The sequence below is a fragment of the Rhipicephalus sanguineus genome, chromosome 9, assembly GCF_013339695.2.
Source record: "Rhipicephalus sanguineus isolate Rsan-2018 chromosome 9, BIME_Rsan_1.4, whole genome shotgun sequence".
NCBI classification, from domain to species: domain Eukaryota; kingdom Metazoa; phylum Arthropoda; class Arachnida; order Ixodida; family Ixodidae; genus Rhipicephalus; species Rhipicephalus sanguineus.
Window position 1 is genome coordinate 2125081 of NC_051184.2, and position 18383 is coordinate 2143463.

At 44.0% G+C, this 18383-nt stretch overlaps 2 protein-coding genes across 4 annotated transcripts in view; both read right to left on the minus strand.

The window, feature by feature from the left end:
* LOC119404443 (neprilysin-1) overlaps window positions 1–18383 on the minus strand; it is a 205373-nt gene that overhangs the window by 170680 nt on the left and 16310 nt on the right. Inside the window, exons 10-11 of the mRNA XM_049419331.1 lie at window positions 14344–14442; window positions 13177–13254 (exon numbers count right to left, since the gene is read on the minus strand). Of these exons, the coding sequence (XP_049275288.1) occupies window positions 13177–13254; window positions 14344–14442 (177 nt within the window). The remainder of the gene's footprint in view (window positions 1–13176; window positions 13255–14343; window positions 14443–18383) is intronic.
* Window positions 1752–10824, minus strand: LOC125759777 (neprilysin-1-like). Of its 3 annotated transcripts, XM_049418864.1 has the most exons (8): window positions 10763–10824; window positions 10043–10094; window positions 8147–8214; window positions 6975–7105; window positions 5253–5318; window positions 3291–3374; window positions 3132–3208; window positions 1752–1972 (listed from the first exon to the last, which is right to left on the minus strand). In XM_049418864.1, the coding sequence occupies exons 1-8, from the start codon at window positions 10764–10766 to the stop codon at window positions 1867–1869; spliced, it is 588 nt and encodes a 195-aa protein (XP_049274821.1). In that variant the 5' UTR covers window positions 10767–10824; the 3' UTR covers window positions 1752–1866. The 3 variants fall into 3 exon arrangements, with proteins under 3 accessions (XP_049274821.1, XP_049274822.1, XP_049274823.1); XM_049418865.1 differs by lacking the exon at window positions 5253–5318; XM_049418866.1 differs by lacking the exon at window positions 3291–3374.

The following is an 18383-nucleotide window of genomic DNA, read 5'->3' on the forward strand; positions in this document are numbered from 1 at the left end:
GTTCTTTTCGCCAGTCCTTTGCGCTCGAGCGGTGCGTTGAAAGTACTGAGCTGCTTGCCATTCTTAGTGTGAAATTCTAATTTGTTTCTATCGCATTCATTGCTTCGCCGTTGCGGCGAAGCTTCCAGAAAAATTGCGCCGATTTGTCCGGCGTGGGATGCAATAACTCTGATGTGCGAGAGAACGAGTACAGAGAGCGAGAGAGATATAGAAAGAAACGCATAGAAAGATAGAAAAAGAGTGAAATTCTTGGCGGAAAAAGAAATCTTGGCGAGGTGAGATTCGAACCCGCGTACCCATGGTCCGAAGGCGGGCATCCTAACCACTCGGCTATCCAGTCTTTTTTTTTTAAATTATTTCCGGTTGTACAGTCACGCTAGCAGAGTGTAGCATAGCCTTGTATACTCTCATTGGTCCCGCCATAGGCGCAGCTGCGCTCTCTGGTGATTTCAAGAATGCTCACTAGATGGCGCGCCGCCTTGAGTGGCGGCGCGCCATCCAGTGAGCATTCTTGAAATCACCAGAGAGCGCAGCGGGACCAATGAGAAGTAGTGTACACGCCTTCGACGGACAAGGCGCGAGCATAAGAAGCTTGGCGAGCAGGCTCCTAAAAGAGAGCAAGCCATGTATAGAATAGTACAGCAAGTGGTGGGAAAGAGAGAGGTGAGAGGGTAAAGGCGTAGCCATGCCAGGACCGACTGGGTGCCCACGAGCCCTTCTGCGACCAAGTCTTGCGCGATTTAGTGCAAGCTGCGCTATCTTTTCTGTGCTCTTTTTTTGAGGTAGCAAAGTGATGGAAGCTGCTGGCGACAGCGCGTTTTCAAAGACCTTTAGAGGCTCACATTTGGGTTCGGTTGCAAAACTGGAAATGGGGCTGGCTTCCTCATGCTGCGCTCACTTGACGACGCCGTAGCCAAGGCGGCGTTCCCTATTGTCCTTACTCAGGCACAAACCTTCTGCGCACACACACTGACCTTCTTGATGAGCAGCTGCGTGCGTACCGCACCATGGCGTCAACATCGGTTCAACAGCGAACGGGCAGTGAACGTCCAACTAAATTTATGTTATCGTTTCTGTAGCCATGGGATGTCGCCAGTGGTGTTCCTTCCGTCCCGCCTCGTTTACGAGCATGTTCATCGGAACGGTAAAGGGGCCCTGCAACACCTTTCTAGCTAATCTTCGAATGACTTTAATGGAGCTTATTTCCTCACGAATCGTCTGTTGCAAAAATTTTTGGAATCCGTCAAGTGCGAACGGAGTTACAAGGATTCGTCGCACGTTCTCTCTTCTCGTCCCAACGAGAGTGCTGGAAGCTAATCATGGAGGGATGGCACGGGGGAAGGAAGATACGTCACGCGCGCGTCGTGACCTTGAGCACTTTCCTTTCTTTTTTTTCCTTCGAACCCGCGGATTACTTTCAGTGGGATAGCGAGCGAGTGCGCGGGCACGCCGCGCCATCCCGCGGCGGCCGCGGTAACTATTCAAATCACGATGGTCAAATAAGAAAATGGTCATGGACTTTGGCGTTATGGCTAAGTCATTTGGGTTTATGGCATCATTTGTCGAGAGAAGAGCGAGGGACTTCTAGCTCTCTTTGAGAAATAATTGTAAACTCCAGGGCGCGTGCTACTCTATAATGTTTGGCTCACATGCTCTCAGGAGCCTCGACAACCAATCGGCAGCGTTTTCTGACCATGCTCAAAAGGTGTTGCAGGGTCCCTTTAAGGACATGAAAAATAACGCAATGCATGTTCAAACATCAATAGGCACCCTCTTTTTAATAAAAAACAAGGCTTTCGCGAACTTGATAAAAACGGAAGAAGTGACAGTTTCATTCAGTGCCGACTGCGATGTTTTGCGCAGCGTTCACCATAAAATGCACCTTTGTTCGTTGCTCAGGTTCATCGGTGCATTTACGCTGCAGTTGAACACAGTGGAGAAGGCTTGCATATTTTTTAATGGCACGTTTACCCTGAAAAAGGAAACAATAATTGGTTACTGCTGTTCTCACTGCCTACTTTTGGTTAAGTTGCAGCGTTCAGAACGCCGCGTACAGTTCCTCGCGTTAGCGTTCTTTGAGTATGCAATGCTTGTGGAGAAGTCAACGGGGCACAATCCGTATATGTTTCGTTACAAGGTTTTATCTACATAAAGTCTTGCTCGAAGTGTAAGTTGCTCCAACTCACCCTTCACTCGCCAATTTAATTCTCTTCCCGTAGTTATCATACGCTTACTTCTAACATGTGTGTTGATCGACAGTATGACGATACTTGCAATAAAGGAGAGAGAAGTCTATACTCTACAAATTACTGGCAGTTACAAATTACTATAAGCGCTTTTGACAAGTGCAAAGATCACTGTAAATTGTGCAGACCTGAAGAACGAAGGCCTCTTCCAACGGTCTCCTGCATATCCAGTGCAAGTTGATTACATTTTATGCGCGCGAATTTCTTAATTTCATCGCCACACCTAATCCACTGCCGTCTTCGGATGATTTTCCCATCACATGGATTCGTAGCTCCCACTGATCATCGATGCTTGTGCGCATTACGTGACCCGCCGAGGTCCACCTCTTCACAGCATCCGTGGGGAAACCCTCTTTTCTTCATGTTGTCCATCAGTCTCTTCCTTTTGGGTCAAAAGCGCTTACAGGATCAGACGTAGCGGTCTGTATCCCCAACAACATTGCACTGCCCATTCTGCGTTTTTTTATCATTGAATGTTACTGCTTTGATTCCTTGTTCCATCGTATACTGTGCGGTCGAGTTTCTTTGTTATCTTAGAACTTTCAGCTCCACACGTTATGACTGGCAAAACACAATGATTGTACAGTCGCGCTCAATATGTCTTGCTACACGGGAGCGTGTCGACCCACGAGTTCAAAGACGGCGCGTGGCTACAACTTGCCTTAATTTCCGCAGCTAAATTATATGTTCTTATTTGGGAGCATCCCCACGTTGTATGAACTGCGTTCAGTTGTGGAAATAAGGAATAGGGGAAGATATATAAGGGTGATCTTAAAGCTTGGTCTTAAAGTCGCGCACTCCTGGGTTGCAAGTCATATTAAGAGCGACTGTACACTTCCCGTTTCATGTATAATTGGCAATGCCTGGTAAATGCACTCTACTTGCCTGTATTCAGACGGACTGTGTTCATCGTATTCAATCTGCATCCTGAGCGATTCCGTGGTCCTCACCTCGCACTCCGTCTGTGCATCAATATATATTGACTTTAGCGAAATACACTTTTTGTGGGAAAATTCTAGGTGTACCTAATTAGGATTCTCGTACCATCGCGTATGCAATAAAGAAAAGCCTTTTCGCGGAAATGTTTAGGCCCTCCAAGCGGGTGTCGTCATGCAGCAATGCGAAAGCCTGAAAAAGGAAGTATGATTGAACGAGTCATTTCGTTGTGGCATCATTCAGATGCATATTGGCAAGAAAAGGAATAGACGCCAACCAAGGTGAAATGTTCTTTTTCTTAAAAACTCTGGCCGAAACTGTCGAAATAAACACTTCCATTGTTAGTTTTTCACGGAGGATCTACTTCACTGATTGCAACCGCTACGGCCAGTTTCACCACCATGCCTGCATATATATATATATATATATATATATATATATATATATATATATAATATAATATATATATATATAGTTATTACCTTTCGGCCGTGGCACGGCCTTCGTCAGAATAAACTGAAGTACAAGCATGCACCCACTTTTATAGGCACCAACAGGTGGGTGATGTGAATGTACAAAATTTACAGAACAATAACGAAAGAGATATAATACATCAGGCTGGATCAAGGCCATGAACAAGCGCTTGTAACGATCAGCCATGGACCGCACTAGTCTCGATGCTTGCACGTGAAGAGAAAAGATGATAGCGATCGTTCTATAATCAAACTTTTTTACAGATGTCTTAGGCACATTTCATTCAGGGTATGACAAAAATGCGAACATGAAGACATCGCAGAAAGGCACGACACTTTTCCTACGCTCTCGTTAATGCCGGGCGATACAGTGTTAAATTTATGGATTAGAAAGGATTCTCGAACTTCGCGATTACACACACACACACACACACACACACACACACACACACACACACACACACACACACACACACACACACACACACACACACACACACACACACACACACACACACACACACCACACACACACACACACACCACACACACACACACACATATATATATATATATATATATATATATTATATATATATATATATATATATATATATATATATATATATATATATATATATATATCCAGTATGCACCTATAATGACTGCAATAGACAATGAAGCCAAGTACAGGTCGGGGCATTATTTGCCGTCTATAATGGTATTGTGATAATTTTGATATATATCTACAGACAATAAATTGGACGAAAAGACAACTTGCCGCTGGTAGGGACCGAACCTACAACCTTCGGACAAAGTGCCCGATGCTCTACCAATCGAGCTACAGTGGTGGTCGTCCTCCCGTCCTCTTTATTTGGTATTTCTGTGCATGCAAACTTGGAAGTGTTCGACATAACGGCGAATGTGGAACACTTTTTTTTTTGCGAGCTGACCTCACGTAGCACGTGATCTTTTTTTTTACGAGCTGGCAGGTAGCTGGCATACTACCTGAAGGCATCAAGTCTGCCGGAACGAGATCCTATAGCTATGAATGGACGAACAGCCTGCCTCGGTGGTCTAGTGGTAATGGTGCTGGACTGCTGACCAGAAGGTCGCGGTATCGAATCTTGGATGCGGCGGCCGCATTTTCGATAAAGGCGAAAATTCTTGTGGTCCGTGAGTTTAGATTTAGGTGCACGTTAATGAACCCCAGGTGGTCGAAGTTTCCGGAGCCCTCCACTAAGGCGTCCCTCATAATCAGATCGTGGTTTCGGGACGTTAAACCTCAACAATTGAATTGAATGAACGAAGGAAGCGAAATTGATCAAGGGCTCGTTCTCTTTATTATGTTATATATGTTGTATCAAAGCAGATTTCACTGGCGGTCACTGCAGCAGCAAGTACGTAATAGAATGAAGTAATCCTATTTGTCATTGGACAGCGTCCAAAACGTTTTTCGCGCGCTTTATTTACCGCGAAACAGATAGTGTTTATCTAGATCATTCTGCGCACCTCATGCTTTTCTACCCCATTGTATAGGGTAAGTGATGCAATGTTTATGAGGTACCGCTGAAATGAGTGGGGTGGTTTAACTTACCTTGAACGCCATTCTCAAGCCACCGTTATCGGCAATGTTCTCCCCTAGCGTATTTTGTCCATCTAGCTGTAATTATTATGCGCCCCGTAGGACGTGAGTAGGTCAATGCACTGCTCAGAAGGTACGGACCACTAAGCAAAAGGCTATTAGTACAGGCTACTATACACAAAAACGTTAACCGTGCTTGCTTCTTCGCGTAATTCAGCATACATTGGGCGAGACCGTATTGCAGCGTAATGAAGAAATCGGTTTCCACGAATTTCACGCCAGAATGTAGTACTCATGTTTGTAGTAATAATGCAGGACGGTAAATGAATCATTTGTGGCCGATGTGAGCTTGCGATAATTTTTGTGTGTTCATTCTAAAAAGAGACAGGGCGTGCAAACACGGACACAAGAAAGAGATCAGGACACCACAAACGCGTGTGTTGCCGTAAAATGTCACCTACAAATCAGCAGTGTTATTTCTTGCAGCAACAATGAAGCTTCTCTAAGTATGCCTCTTTATTACTTTCATTAAATATGCATATCATCACCATCATCATCATCGTCGTCAAAAGCAGCCTCACTACGCCCATTATAGGGCAAAGGCCTTTCCTATACGTTTTTCCAAACGACACGGTCCTGTTCTTACTGCGGCAACGTTATCCCCGGAAACTTCTTAATCTCATCTGACCCCCCCCCCCCCCAACATCCTGTCTCCCCCTCGCGCGTTTGCCTTCTCTTGGAATCCAGTCCGTCAACCTTAATGACCATCGCTTATCTTGCCTTGGCGCTAAACACCCTGTCCAAGCCCATTTCCTCTTTATTTCGAATATGTCCTTAACACCCGTTTGTTCCCTGACTCACTTTGTTCTCTTCTTGTTCTTTAAGGTTACACCTGTCATAACATAGCATACGTTATATCATACGCACTTGTCCGAGGTTAAAGATAACTCTTGGTGGGAGTTGGCTTAGATTGTAGTGTTAACGTTGCAATAAGAAACACCCACTCATATTCATAGGACCTAGACAATTTCAGGAGAGGCTTAGAAAGTATATCGGTAACCTATAGAAACACGTTAATGATTGAATACCATAAGCGAATTCATATAAGCAGGATTCGTTCGAGGCTTTGCTTTCCCCAGCCTCTGCATCGCCGGCCTCTTGAATAGCCCTTGCCTAAGCTATTCGTTGATGTTCTTCAAAGTTCGAAGTTGATGTTCTTTTGAAGTTCGAAGCAAGCGACTATATAATGCAGAAAGTGAGGCGAGAGATGAGAATGCTACGGGTGCTCCTACATGCTAAGGAGATCGAGTGATCGACCGTCGTCCTGTGTATATAAGTATCCATTCATTTCCTTTCTATCGTCATTCAACATTTTCTTTTTCTCCCGTTTCTTCTGTTCTTATACTTCAGTGCAGAAAAGCAGGCTATATGGCATTGTCCACCAGTTAAAGCCGTTTTTTTTCCTACTTTTCCTGTAAAGATTATGTTGTTCTGTGACAACAACATGCCTTTATTGATGTCCTTTCATAATATATTGCTATATGCACATAATAAAGACTTCGCTGTGGGCAGTAGATATCCACTATACATATTAGAAACTCAATTGAATTTACTCATTTCAGACACATTTCACATTCAGTAGCAATCAAACATAATTAACTAAAAGAGCAATCTGCCCCATGTACTCTCTGCATCCTGTGGCACAAATCTTTAGGGATTATCGCAACAGCTTACCGGCGTGCCAGTCGTATTGTCCGTGATGTTTCCGTATTGGTACTGGAAGCACCGAGATTTCCGTACAAACTTCTCGAGCGTTTCGCTAGACCACCAGTCTTGCAGCCTTCCGTCCCCATCAAACTGGCTTCCTTCAGTAGGTTGGAAAAGACAATTGTTGAAGACAAATAAATGGGAGGAATAAGGCAAAGCATTCGTGCCTGAAACGAAGCCGCGCACGACACCAATAATCAAGAGCAGTAGCCTATTTGAAATCATCGATGTGCGAGAACTGCAACTGCGTAGAGACTATCGATCATCTCTTGTGCCGCTGTCCCCAATTTCAACAACAACGCCGCAGTGTGTGTCTTGAGGAGACTCGATGATCGGCCTTTTACTGAAGGAAATATCTTGGGGGCCTGGTCGCATAGCATATCAGTCCAGAAAGCCATATGAACCCTCGTGCAGTACTTGAAGGTAACAAAATTTAGCGACAGCGTGTGTTACACTGCACTGTGTGTGTGTTGCGAAATGTGCCTCTCTTTCTCTCTCTCTCTCTTTCTCTATTTGAAATTCGTTGCAGGAGGAATATATCGAGAAGAGAGCGCCGATAGCCACTTCTTAGCGTCAGTGTTTTCATCCTGTGGTTTCAACCATAAAATAGATTCTTCTGAATATTGAAAAGTGAACAATAAAGCATGGTTAGAGCAACAGTACCAAGCATTCGCATTCGTTTAGTTCACCTGTAAGCTCTCGCATATAATCGGAGCTTAAAAAAGATTGCAGCGAAAATATAGCGAACCTTTCAAGTTGTGCAAAATGCAATTCCTAGGTAGCATTTCAAATGTAGACCATTTACGATAAACTGGTTGCATAGAACTATAATTTGGGCCAAATGGTCAATATAGGTGGTTTTATATTCCACAATTATCCAGCAAGGTTGACATTAACGGCAATATAGCTGTCAAATCAGCGAGAGATTTCGTTTCCCAAAGTCGTATGTTGTCTGCCGTGTTCAAATATAAACGTGTGTATTTGTATATTTGTTCAAGTGCCACCCAGACAACTTGAAAAGATCTTTTCCATTACTGTTCAACACGTCGACTTACGCAATGTTCGTTTCGCGAAAAGCAAATAACGAATCGCCGTTGAAGTAAAGTACAAATATATAATAATGCAATCTAGTTACTCACCTTGGTCATCAAAGCCGTGGGACATTTCATGTCCGATTGTCATGCCCATGCTTCCGTAGTTAATGGCTCTGTCGTAGTGATAAGTGAATTTTTTTAATGTGCCAAGAAAAGTCACTAGTGAATGTTGAAACATTCTGATAAGCTTTTAATAGACTGTTTCATGCTTGTGAAGCTTTTCATCGATGGCTCCTAAGTATTGATTTCTGGCCATGTCGTATTCGTAAACGTTTTCGATCACGGAGTGCGAATGCCTGGCATACAGCCTCTTCCATGAAGAACTGCAGCGTATAGGAAATGATAAGACGCGAACTGACAACCTGCCACTGCCGGCGATGGGCAAGCTGAATGAGAAATAAAAATACTCGGATAGATGGCCAGCCCCTCCATCAAGTGCAAATTCTAATGTAGCTGGAGTTCGCAGGAGTGCTTTGGCCGACTGTCAGAGCAAGGAACGGATTCCGAGCACGAGCGGCGATTCCAAGCCAAGCGCTGATGATGACGACCCACTAGTGTTCGTCGTCTTTGTGAGATAAATTCAACATTCTGCAAATTGATGACCTGTGTCTAGGCCACGCCAGGGACAGTAGAGAGATCCTGTCTCTGGATAACTTACCGGGCTTGCCGTGTCGCCCAGAGTTGGTTCTGATCCGAGCTACCGTAAAGTCCCGAGCAAGCGTCCCCCTACCTTTTTCTGGAGATTTGAAATATCCGCCAATGACCAAGCAAGCGCCCTCCCTCTGCCCTCCCGCCATTTTCACTGCTTCATTCACTCTTTTTCTTTGCATGACGAGGATCACTAACGACACTGAATGCATGCCTATGCAATAACGCATTTCATTGAAAGCACGCGCGGCTCTTCCGCCGCCATCTTGAATTTTGATCTGTGACCGAGCCAGCCCCCCCCCCCCTCCAAATTTTGTCGGTTTATCTTTCACAGTAGAGGGGGGGGGGGCGCTTGCTCGGGATTTTACGGTAGCCAGTGCGGCTCTACACCGCGAGCCTGGTTAATCTGAGGGGACCGCAATTTTTTTCTTCTGAACTATCTGGAAATCTCAGCGTATATGTTCCAGGGTGGCTCCTCTATCATCACGTAATTTACACTTGGCCTCAGAGTATAGTTCTGAGAACACGCGGTTAAGATGCACCGGTTTCGTGTAAGTTCTGGTTTGAGGGCGCCTCGAGTCAACCGCCTCCGACCTGTCCAATATTGGGCTAGGAGGCGGTTATAATATGCACCTCGACTTTCTATGGAATTTAGCAATGTCACTGAATGAGAAGAGTCTAGCCCTATCCTTCCGATCCATCTCCTTCCTCGGCTGTGCACATTTACTCTATCATGAACATTCGCCATAAGTGTTACACGTGCAGTCTAAAAAGCGAATAGGAGATATGCGGGACACTGTGCTTCAAGTCCGAAGCCTGGTGATTTCAGTGGGTTCTGCAAATGCACAAGAAAATGACTATTTTCAATGCTTTTTTACTGTTTCCGAGAGTTGGCTTAGATGGTACGTTGCTTGCTTATGAAACATAACTATAACATGACGAGCACATACAAAAAAATGCACGAACGCTCGAACAGCGCCCGTCATGTGGCTTTCGTCTTTAAATTTTTTGTCTTTGTGATCTAGGAAGTGACGCTTTATCGCGCTTCTGTACACGTGCAAAATAAACCAAGGCTGCCACGGCACTGTGTGAAAGCACTCCTACATGCACAAAAGCTGCAAAAGAAGAGGCGACGCGGATTTGACTCTGTGTGTGCATTTTCTAAGCAATGGACTGGCGCCATCAGATCGAAATAACGAGACGAGTGTTAACGAATTCACAAGACTGCTACATTTTCATATCGTAAGCTGTCTTGCCAACGTCAATTCCCAAAAAAGTAAGGACGCACGTTACCTTGGAAGTCCGGATTCGTAGAATGGCTTCTGCAGTATTGCCGAAGGATACACTGCGAAAAAAAAAAAAAGAAGTGCATGAGCATCTTAATCAGCACAGACTACTCGAATAAACGCCCTAGATTAATGTTCAAGGCTTTTTTGAATTTGGTAGCATTGACGAAAAAGCTTGGAGTACTTCCGCTGGTATCTCTCTTCTGCGTATTCACAATGGTTCGGTGAATTGGTATTCCAGCAGCAGTTAAAGTTTGAAATGTTTCCTTGTGGCGGTATACGTTCTGAATGACGAAGGAGCTAGGAGGCAGTTTACTGCGGAAAAGCGTAAAAAAGGCTAGGGAAGTCGGTGTTGCGTCTATAGTTGATTAAGCCTCAGACCGTTGTTGTCCCTCCCCCAGAATATGCGTAAATGCTCCATCCAATGGCGCTTACTCATTTTCATGACGTCAAGGAGTTGTCGAGTGTTTCAAATGGTTCAGTCTTGACTTATACAGAACCATATTTTGACTTAGACTACTGCCAACGATTCTCAGTGAATGCACGTACAAAGGTAGCTTCCTTTACATGCAGTGGAATGTAACCATGTAATTTCGAGGCTGGGCTAATCAGGCTTGCAGATACAACTGGCGGTTTTAAAACTGATTGGAGTGTACGTGCCCTTTTTATGGCGTAGACGTGCATGAAAGCCTACCCGGCGAAAGGATAAAGGTATCTGTATACTTACGCATTTCGTTGTTGCTGGGATTGTAAAAAGCGTTCACCTCTGCGGCGCTGGCAACCCAACTGCGTTTACGACAAAAAAAAAAAAAGAAGACGTGAATATTCTTCTATGACTCCAGTACACTTCGTGGCTTTACTAATGATCTGTTCTGCAAGCGGTTTCCAATACGCATGGTATGTGCTTTAGAAATTTACAAATTCGCTTCACTTCCTTCAGCTACTTCGGCAAACCCAAGCACGTCCATATATGATAATTATAACTGATATGTAGACGACAAGCACGCCCGCTTTCCAAGGTGTGTATGTCACCACGAGTCTTTTTTTTTTTTTGCTACGTTGTCAAAAGTGACACCACGCTCATGACTGCATTCCGCATTTCGCTTATTGTAAGCTCTGTTATTTTCGTCGCTTTTTTCCCATGTAAAGTCCTCCATGTGATTTTGTACTCACACTAAGTTTTTTGCTGCAAAAGTGCGCATCCATGTTCAAACAGTGAAAACAGAGGGGCCCCAACTGTTTACCCACCTTCAAACTTGTGGTCGATAAGTTTTGCTAGATCGCAAGTTTCGAAATCGTGAAGATTGAAAATTGGATGAGGCTTACGAAAAGCACGTGTTTAAAATCTCGGCCTATTACCTTGTGTTTGTCGTACGGGAGACGCAGTTTCTCGTAGGCGATCCTGTTGTTGTTGTCTTCTATGTACAGCCACATTCGTGCGAAGTGATCAGAGGTGTTGAGTACGGGCACCTGAAATAAACAAGGATTATAGCACATGCTCTGATTCACAATTTCATACATGTGACTTATACTAAGGAACGCTAAACGAGAGGACAAGGAAAGACAATGCGAAGGTGCCTGTGTACTGTCTTTCCTTGCCCTGTCACCCGCCACGGTGGTCTAGGGGTAATGGTGCTCGACTGCTGACCCGCAGGTCGCGGGATCGAATCCCGGCCGCGGCGGCCGCATTTTCGATGGAGGCGAAAATGGTAGAGGCTCGTGTACTTAGATTTAAGTGCACGTAAAAGAAGCCCAGGTGGTCGAAATTCCCGGAGCCCTCCAATATGGCGTCTCTGATAATCATATCGTGGTTTTTGGGACGTCAAACCCCAACAATTATTATTACATTCATTGTCTTGTCGATAAGTCACATCTATGTGTCAACAAGCTCAATCGTAAAGCTTTCAGGAATCGTAGCCGTATGACTTGGCAAGTGCGTGGAGCTACCATCATCGCAGCATGAGGATCAGCCTATTTCACGCTCACTGCAAACTATGGAAGGCCACTGCGGGGGATTGCCGATTAGCACGTTCTTGTGTCATTCGAATAGTTTGAATGGCAGACTGGGCGTGTTGGTTCAGCATATTTGAAGTGTAAGGCGTGACGACGACAAAGAACGAAAGAGAGGCGCTCCGTGTGTGTGTGTGTGTGTGCTCTCCCTTTTGTCCGTTATAGTCGCCGCGCCTTACACTTCAAATATATGTCGAATAGTTTAGTAACCGATCGCGATACGTCACATATATGGGACAGGAATATCATGCATGTTCTCTATAGTTAACGGTAACCCAATTGTTTTATCGAGCTCTGCATGAGTGTGATGCGAACAGATTTGAGATTTTATCTCATAAGAAAAAAATTGGATAGCGATATGAATAAAGCTTTCTCAAAGACTCAATAGGTAAAATCATGTTTCGGAAGCAGTGAGCAAGGTATTTCGTAAAGAGGGTCGTGAATATCGCTGAATCTGGGATTTTAATCTGGCCTTGGATGCCCTTTTCGTAGCTGTTAACACAAAATACACGTTATTTTCACAAAGAGGAATTGGAAAAGCTACTTCAATTTGAAGGAATTACGTTTTTTTTTTCTTTCTTTCACAACGAACGGAAAACACGTTACTGCCTCACCATGTTGATTACAGGCACGAATTATGATGGACTGTCTGTAAATATGCGAAATTTACGCAACTTTATTCCAAGGCACTCGACATTTTGTTGCAAGCGAGACGGCGTGTTAAAGTGTTCATTTGCGTGGTTCGAGTGATTAGTCGCAGAGTGTAATTAAAGCACTATTAATTCAAGTCACACATGTCTTTCAATAGAAAAAGAACAAAATATTTCGAACGGCTCGTCGAACATGGTGTTGGGCCTTCAACAAAGTGGTCATACGTGGTCCATTGAAGTTCAATGAGAACACATTTAATATGCCGGACGTTCAGTTCACAGATTGCGCACGCAAACTGTTAGTTGCTCTGATTCTCTTCAGTGACTTTCGAGCATCGCTTTTAGCAATTTGTGTTTATTTTGTGTTTGTACATGTCTAATCACAGCATTTAATGCTTGCTCGACGTTTTCGCTTCTCCACGATCGACATCTCTCATTTATATTCTTCGAATTCGGGATCCAACCGAGAAACCTTACTTACATATTTGTAACTTTCTTGCAAGAAGGTGATGTTCAGGACTTCTTCCGGATATCCAATTTTCAATCTCATTTTGTCTAACTGAAATGCAAGAATTATGTTGGCCTGAGCATCATTGGAGAGCCAACCGACTTCCTCCTGTGTAATACATTCCATGCATAACAACTCGAACCGTATATGGATGGTGTTTAAACAGTATACTGCTGTCAGTAAATATGTCATTGTTTTTCCGGAGGCTGATCGCCATAATCTTAGTTTAATGTAAATAACACTGCAAGCTTTTGTTCTAGAAATGATAAGCGACTTCGTAGATGCTTTCTGGCACAGTGCCGGAAAGTGCCTTATTACTCGGCCAAAAAGAAGGAACTTGAGTGTCGCTAGTATATAATTATTGTAATGGCATTCACTGCAATCGTTAGTTTGAGTGGACGCCTGGTGATCCATCATTCTTGAGACGGCTGGAGGAGCACATACGAGTGAATCTTAATTGTATTGGTTGAAATATCGCGCTTGTTATAGTGAATACATCACAAATAGAATCATTTATATGGACTATTTCACGGGTGGGTTTTGGTGCCGCCGTGTCCGGCTGTAGCCTTGCGGTTCTGTATCTTTATATAAACTAACAGTGCTACGGTAACGCATGCGCATGAGAATGATTGGATGGGTGCCTTTGACAGTTCATGACCATATTAATTGAAATCGCGATATAAAAGCAAAAGAAAACATTCGTTTAACAGCCCAGGGTGGCGGTGCCCATGTGTCTTGTGTAAAATAGCCTATAGGTTTCGATTCTGTGTTGAGGACACATTCACTATCGCCGTTGAACGTTTATCTTTAATATATGTGATGTTTGTCAGATTTGTCAGATTATCAGACCAGGTTATCAGAGACACCTCGTGAGCGGATCGACAGGCACGTCATGCGATTGCTTTGATACCGCGTAAAAACCACTTCCGGTTTCAGTGATGACGTCAAGAGCCTCCCTCTTCAGGTCACAAAAGGTAAAATGGGTGAATAATTGCTCTTTATCCGCAGGAGCTTAGGCTTTGTGCCGCAGTTATGGCGGCGACAGGTAAGTACAAAAAAAAAAGCGAGCAGGTAAAGCTTGAAACGAGATTTTTGTGTTCGAGTTCTTACTCCCTTAATTGAAGATTATTCAACTGGTACCTTGTCCAATGCGGCGCCTCTGGTATTGTTGTCCATCCAAACACTTTTGTTGAGGTCATCGCGGAACACATTTGTAATATTATTGACGTACTCGGTAACCTAAAAAAGACAGAGTATTACTGCGGCATTAAAATAAAGCACACGGATGTGTTACACACGCACGCACATGTCATAACGATTTCTGAAGTCAGAGCGTACAAATGCAGCGATCCGTAAGAAGACGAATCTGCATATTTCGAAATCTCGCTATTGAAATGTGTATTGATATTATTCACAAACCAGCAACACGTCGTTTCGCCTATAAGCAAATGTCTCATACAACAACGCCTCTTCCGACGTTGGTCTGTTGTTTTAATTATTGATATATTTTATAGGAGGCGCTGGCGCTTTCATTGTCGCCTGTTATTGCATGTGAAAAATAAAAAAAATAGATGGCACAATAAATACTAAGATTAATTGGAAAATAGGGGAGTCAGAAGTCTCAAATGTTTGTGAAGTTCTGCAGGCGAGTAAGGAGAGGCCCTGGAGAAAAGAAACGGGCGCTGTGGAACAGTTCTCCAAGCGAGTAGTAATGGACGAGGGTCTGGTAAGACGCACATAATTTCTGCATGTGTCTATGTAATAAAAGCATTTGAGCACGCAGCAAAATCAAATGCGAGCTACACACATATAGAGAAGCGATATTAACGGCCGAGCCGGCCGAGCTGTTTACGTTTTAGGTTTGCTACGAATTGTTAACAAAAGCTATCATCATCATGAACGGCCTTTGTATAGCGTCTCGCGTCGCCTAGCACCTGGAACAGCTGCGCCCAGCGCGTTCTACGCAATAATTCGGCCGGCGTGCGCTCTCCCGCTGGGCCGATTTGTCCGGCGTGAGATGCAATAACTCGGATGGGCGACAGAACGAGTACACAGAGAGAGAAATATATATATATATATATATATAATATATATATTATATATATATTATATATATATCTATATATATATATATATATCTATATATATATATATATAGAGAGAGAGAGAGAGAGAGAGAGAGAGAGGGAAAGAATGGGAAGAAAGAGAAAAATAGAAAGACAGAGAAAGACACAGACAGCGAGAGAAAGAGATAGTAAGGAACAAACACAAGAAAAGAGATAGAAAAAAGAGAGTAAGACAGAAAGAGAGAGAGAGAAGAGAAACAGACAGAGAAAGGGATGCGAGAAATACAGAGAGAAAGGAAGAGAGGAAAGAGGAAAAAAACATAGAAAAAGTGAGAAAAAGACAAAAAGAAATAGATATAGAGAGAAAGAAAAATAGAAGGAACAGACCAAAAATCACCATCTCCGCTAAAGGGAACATGAGGCGATGCGAAGCAGCGTGTCGGCATGTCGAGCCCGCGTTTCAGAGGGAAAGTGGAGAGGAGGAGGGGAAGTGGAGAGAGAAAGTGGGAGAGGGAGAAATGAGAGAGGGGAGGGGAAGAGATGAGGGGACAGTGGGAGAAGGAAGTGGAGAGGGTGAAGTGAGAGAGGGAGAACGGGGAGGGGAAATTGGGAGAGGAGGTGCGTGGAGAGGGATAGCGCATGCGCAGTAAGGGTGGTCACGTCGCACACCACCACCACCGGTTTGAACTCCGCCATAAGATGTTTCGCATCTAAAAAGAGATACAATAGTTATTCGTTGCTCCGCTATCGCAAACACCAAGACCAGCAGAGCAGGGGGAAGTCAATAAAGTAGTACCAAACTACACACTTAGTCGAACTTTTTGCTTGGCTTCATCGAACTCCACTGGTCAACCGGCCACGTTCACGAGCCTCCGGATCTTGATTTCCTCGCCTACTCGCTTCCGTCAATCTAAACTGGGGATATTCGGCGACACTTTGTTTCAGCTTCCCCATAGCTCTCGTTTCAGGATCGCGTCGCTATCGCGGCTTCGGCTCACGATTAGCTTCTCGACGGCGCTGCAATCGAGGGGCTTCCTTATCGGGTGTCCTGACGGTACTCTTCGCCATTGCTAAGCCAGCGCCTCCTCTATTTATATAGGCGGCTTTGACTAAGCGAGCGCCACGTCACTTCTTTTTTCACTGCCAGAAAGAGGGCTATGCAAACGCCACGTCAAGCCCGCGCGGGCGTCCAGGTTCTGTAGGAGAGCAGTGACGTGGACTAACCCTTATCCCCCGCTAGGCTCCGCCCACCCTCGCCACACCGCTTCATCTCTCCCGCTAAGCCCCGCTCCTCCTCTCCACCTTGCATCCGCTCTCCCCCAGCTCGGCGAACTTCCGCACGACGGAATGGAAAACCTAGCGACGTCCTAACAGCTCTGCTGTAAAGAAAAACAAAGAGAAAGAGAAAGAGAGGACGAAAGAAACAGACAAATAAGGAGACACAAGGAAGGCCGTCCATCTCCGTTGTTCCTTCAGGCTTGGGACCACTAGCACGAAGCCACCTTAATCTTTATATATGCTAAGTAGCTCGCGTAGACCACAGACCGATGGTTGACTTAACCATTTTGGAATGGCGTCCTGAGAGGTCATCGCGGATGAAGACGACGAAGGCATTGCTCAAATTCTTGAAGAGAACAGACTTGCACCAGCGGTGTTGGGCCGATGGCGATATTGTGACTGTGTGTGCGCTCCCCCTCTCCCTCTTTCTCTCTACCTCTAACTTTCAAACACTCCCGTGCCTTTCCCTAGTGTATGGTATGGCACCAGTTCTTCTAGGCTGGTTAACATCCCTGCCTTTCCTTTCTATCCTGTTCCTTCCTTCCTACATGTCATTCAGGAAAGGTAACAGTGGCCTCAACCGCGAATGCTCAGTACGTGTTATTGGCTCTGTGTTCTTCGTAAGAGCTTTAAAAGACACGACGGGTCCTTTCGTTACTTTTATTGTTGACCGTGGGACAGCTACTCTTTTCAGAGCTAACAGTACAACAGTCTACCAAAGTTAACTTAAGTTAACCGCTGAGGACCAAGCCCATAGTTGTGGATTCGCTGTGGATGGCGAGTTTTTTTTTTTTCGTCTACTTTAGTTAATTTCCATTTAGGTCACTTGCTACAATTCAGTTTTAATAATTGCGAAAAATTCCATGGAATACATTGCTCACATAGATAAAAGAGCACTCATGTGGAGTACTCTCTGCATGTGTGTCGATGCACATGCGTTTTAATTAGCTTATTTGTTTTGTCATATTTGTGCGTATCTATTACACCAGGGGTCTCAAACAACGGCCCGCAAACCTCTGAATTGCGGCCCGCGCCGGCTGGCAGGTGACAGTCTTCGTCCCATACATATAAAATTTTTTAAATAAATATGCTCATGGGCTACACAGACGTGACTGGTTTCAAGCATCTTATTTTTTTTCTTTTCCTGAGGCACCCATGGATCCACCATGTGTTATAACATAAGCGTAGAACAAGAACTCCATATTTAAGGATATATATATATATATATATTATATAATTTTATTATACTATATATATAATATATATATATATATATATATATATATATATATACGTGAACGTGAGTAGTTATTTCGGGAAGGAAAAAAAATTGTGTGCTAGAGGGGCTTCGCGCTTTGGGCACGGAAGTGAAACTGTGTCGCGTTAAATAATTTATATAAAATTACTGGTTTGAGCAATTATCGATTCTTTTTCCTTTAGGTCAAGGCGCTGTCATTTCATAACTATAATAATTTATTCATTTTTGTTTTAACTTTCACTATTTTTGGCTTCGAGGAAAAATTGCAAAATGCTGCATGTCTAGCGCTTTTTAGAAAAAGAACATGTTTTTTCGGGAGTAATGTATTCACATCGTGGGTTTTATAGGTCCTATAATAAATAATAAAAATACTGCGGGAGCGAACGAGGCCGAAACATTGCCACAATATGGTGTCAAAGTTGGGAAAAATGGCATTTTGACTCATATTGAGGCTTCATTTTCGTAATGTAGCTGTCCAAGTAAAAATGTGGCCTATACATCGTTGTGTAGTATGTTTTGTTGGTATTACACGCAGAAAGTTAGAAAAGAGTAGTTTTTGTTTTAGGCGAGAAAAAAAT

Excerpts from the sequence above, each read along its gene's own strand:
- LOC125759777 (XM_049418864.1), bottom strand. Across the intron at positions 3,375-5,252 it reads GCTTGAGAATGGCGTTCAAG|GCTTTCGCATTGCTGCATGA; the intron begins GTAAGTTAAACC and ends TTCCTTTTTCAG. Across the intron at positions 1,973-3,131 it reads CACAGTCCGTCTGAATACAG|GGTAAACGTGCCATTAAAAA; the intron begins GCAAGTAGAGTG and ends TTCCTTTTTCAG.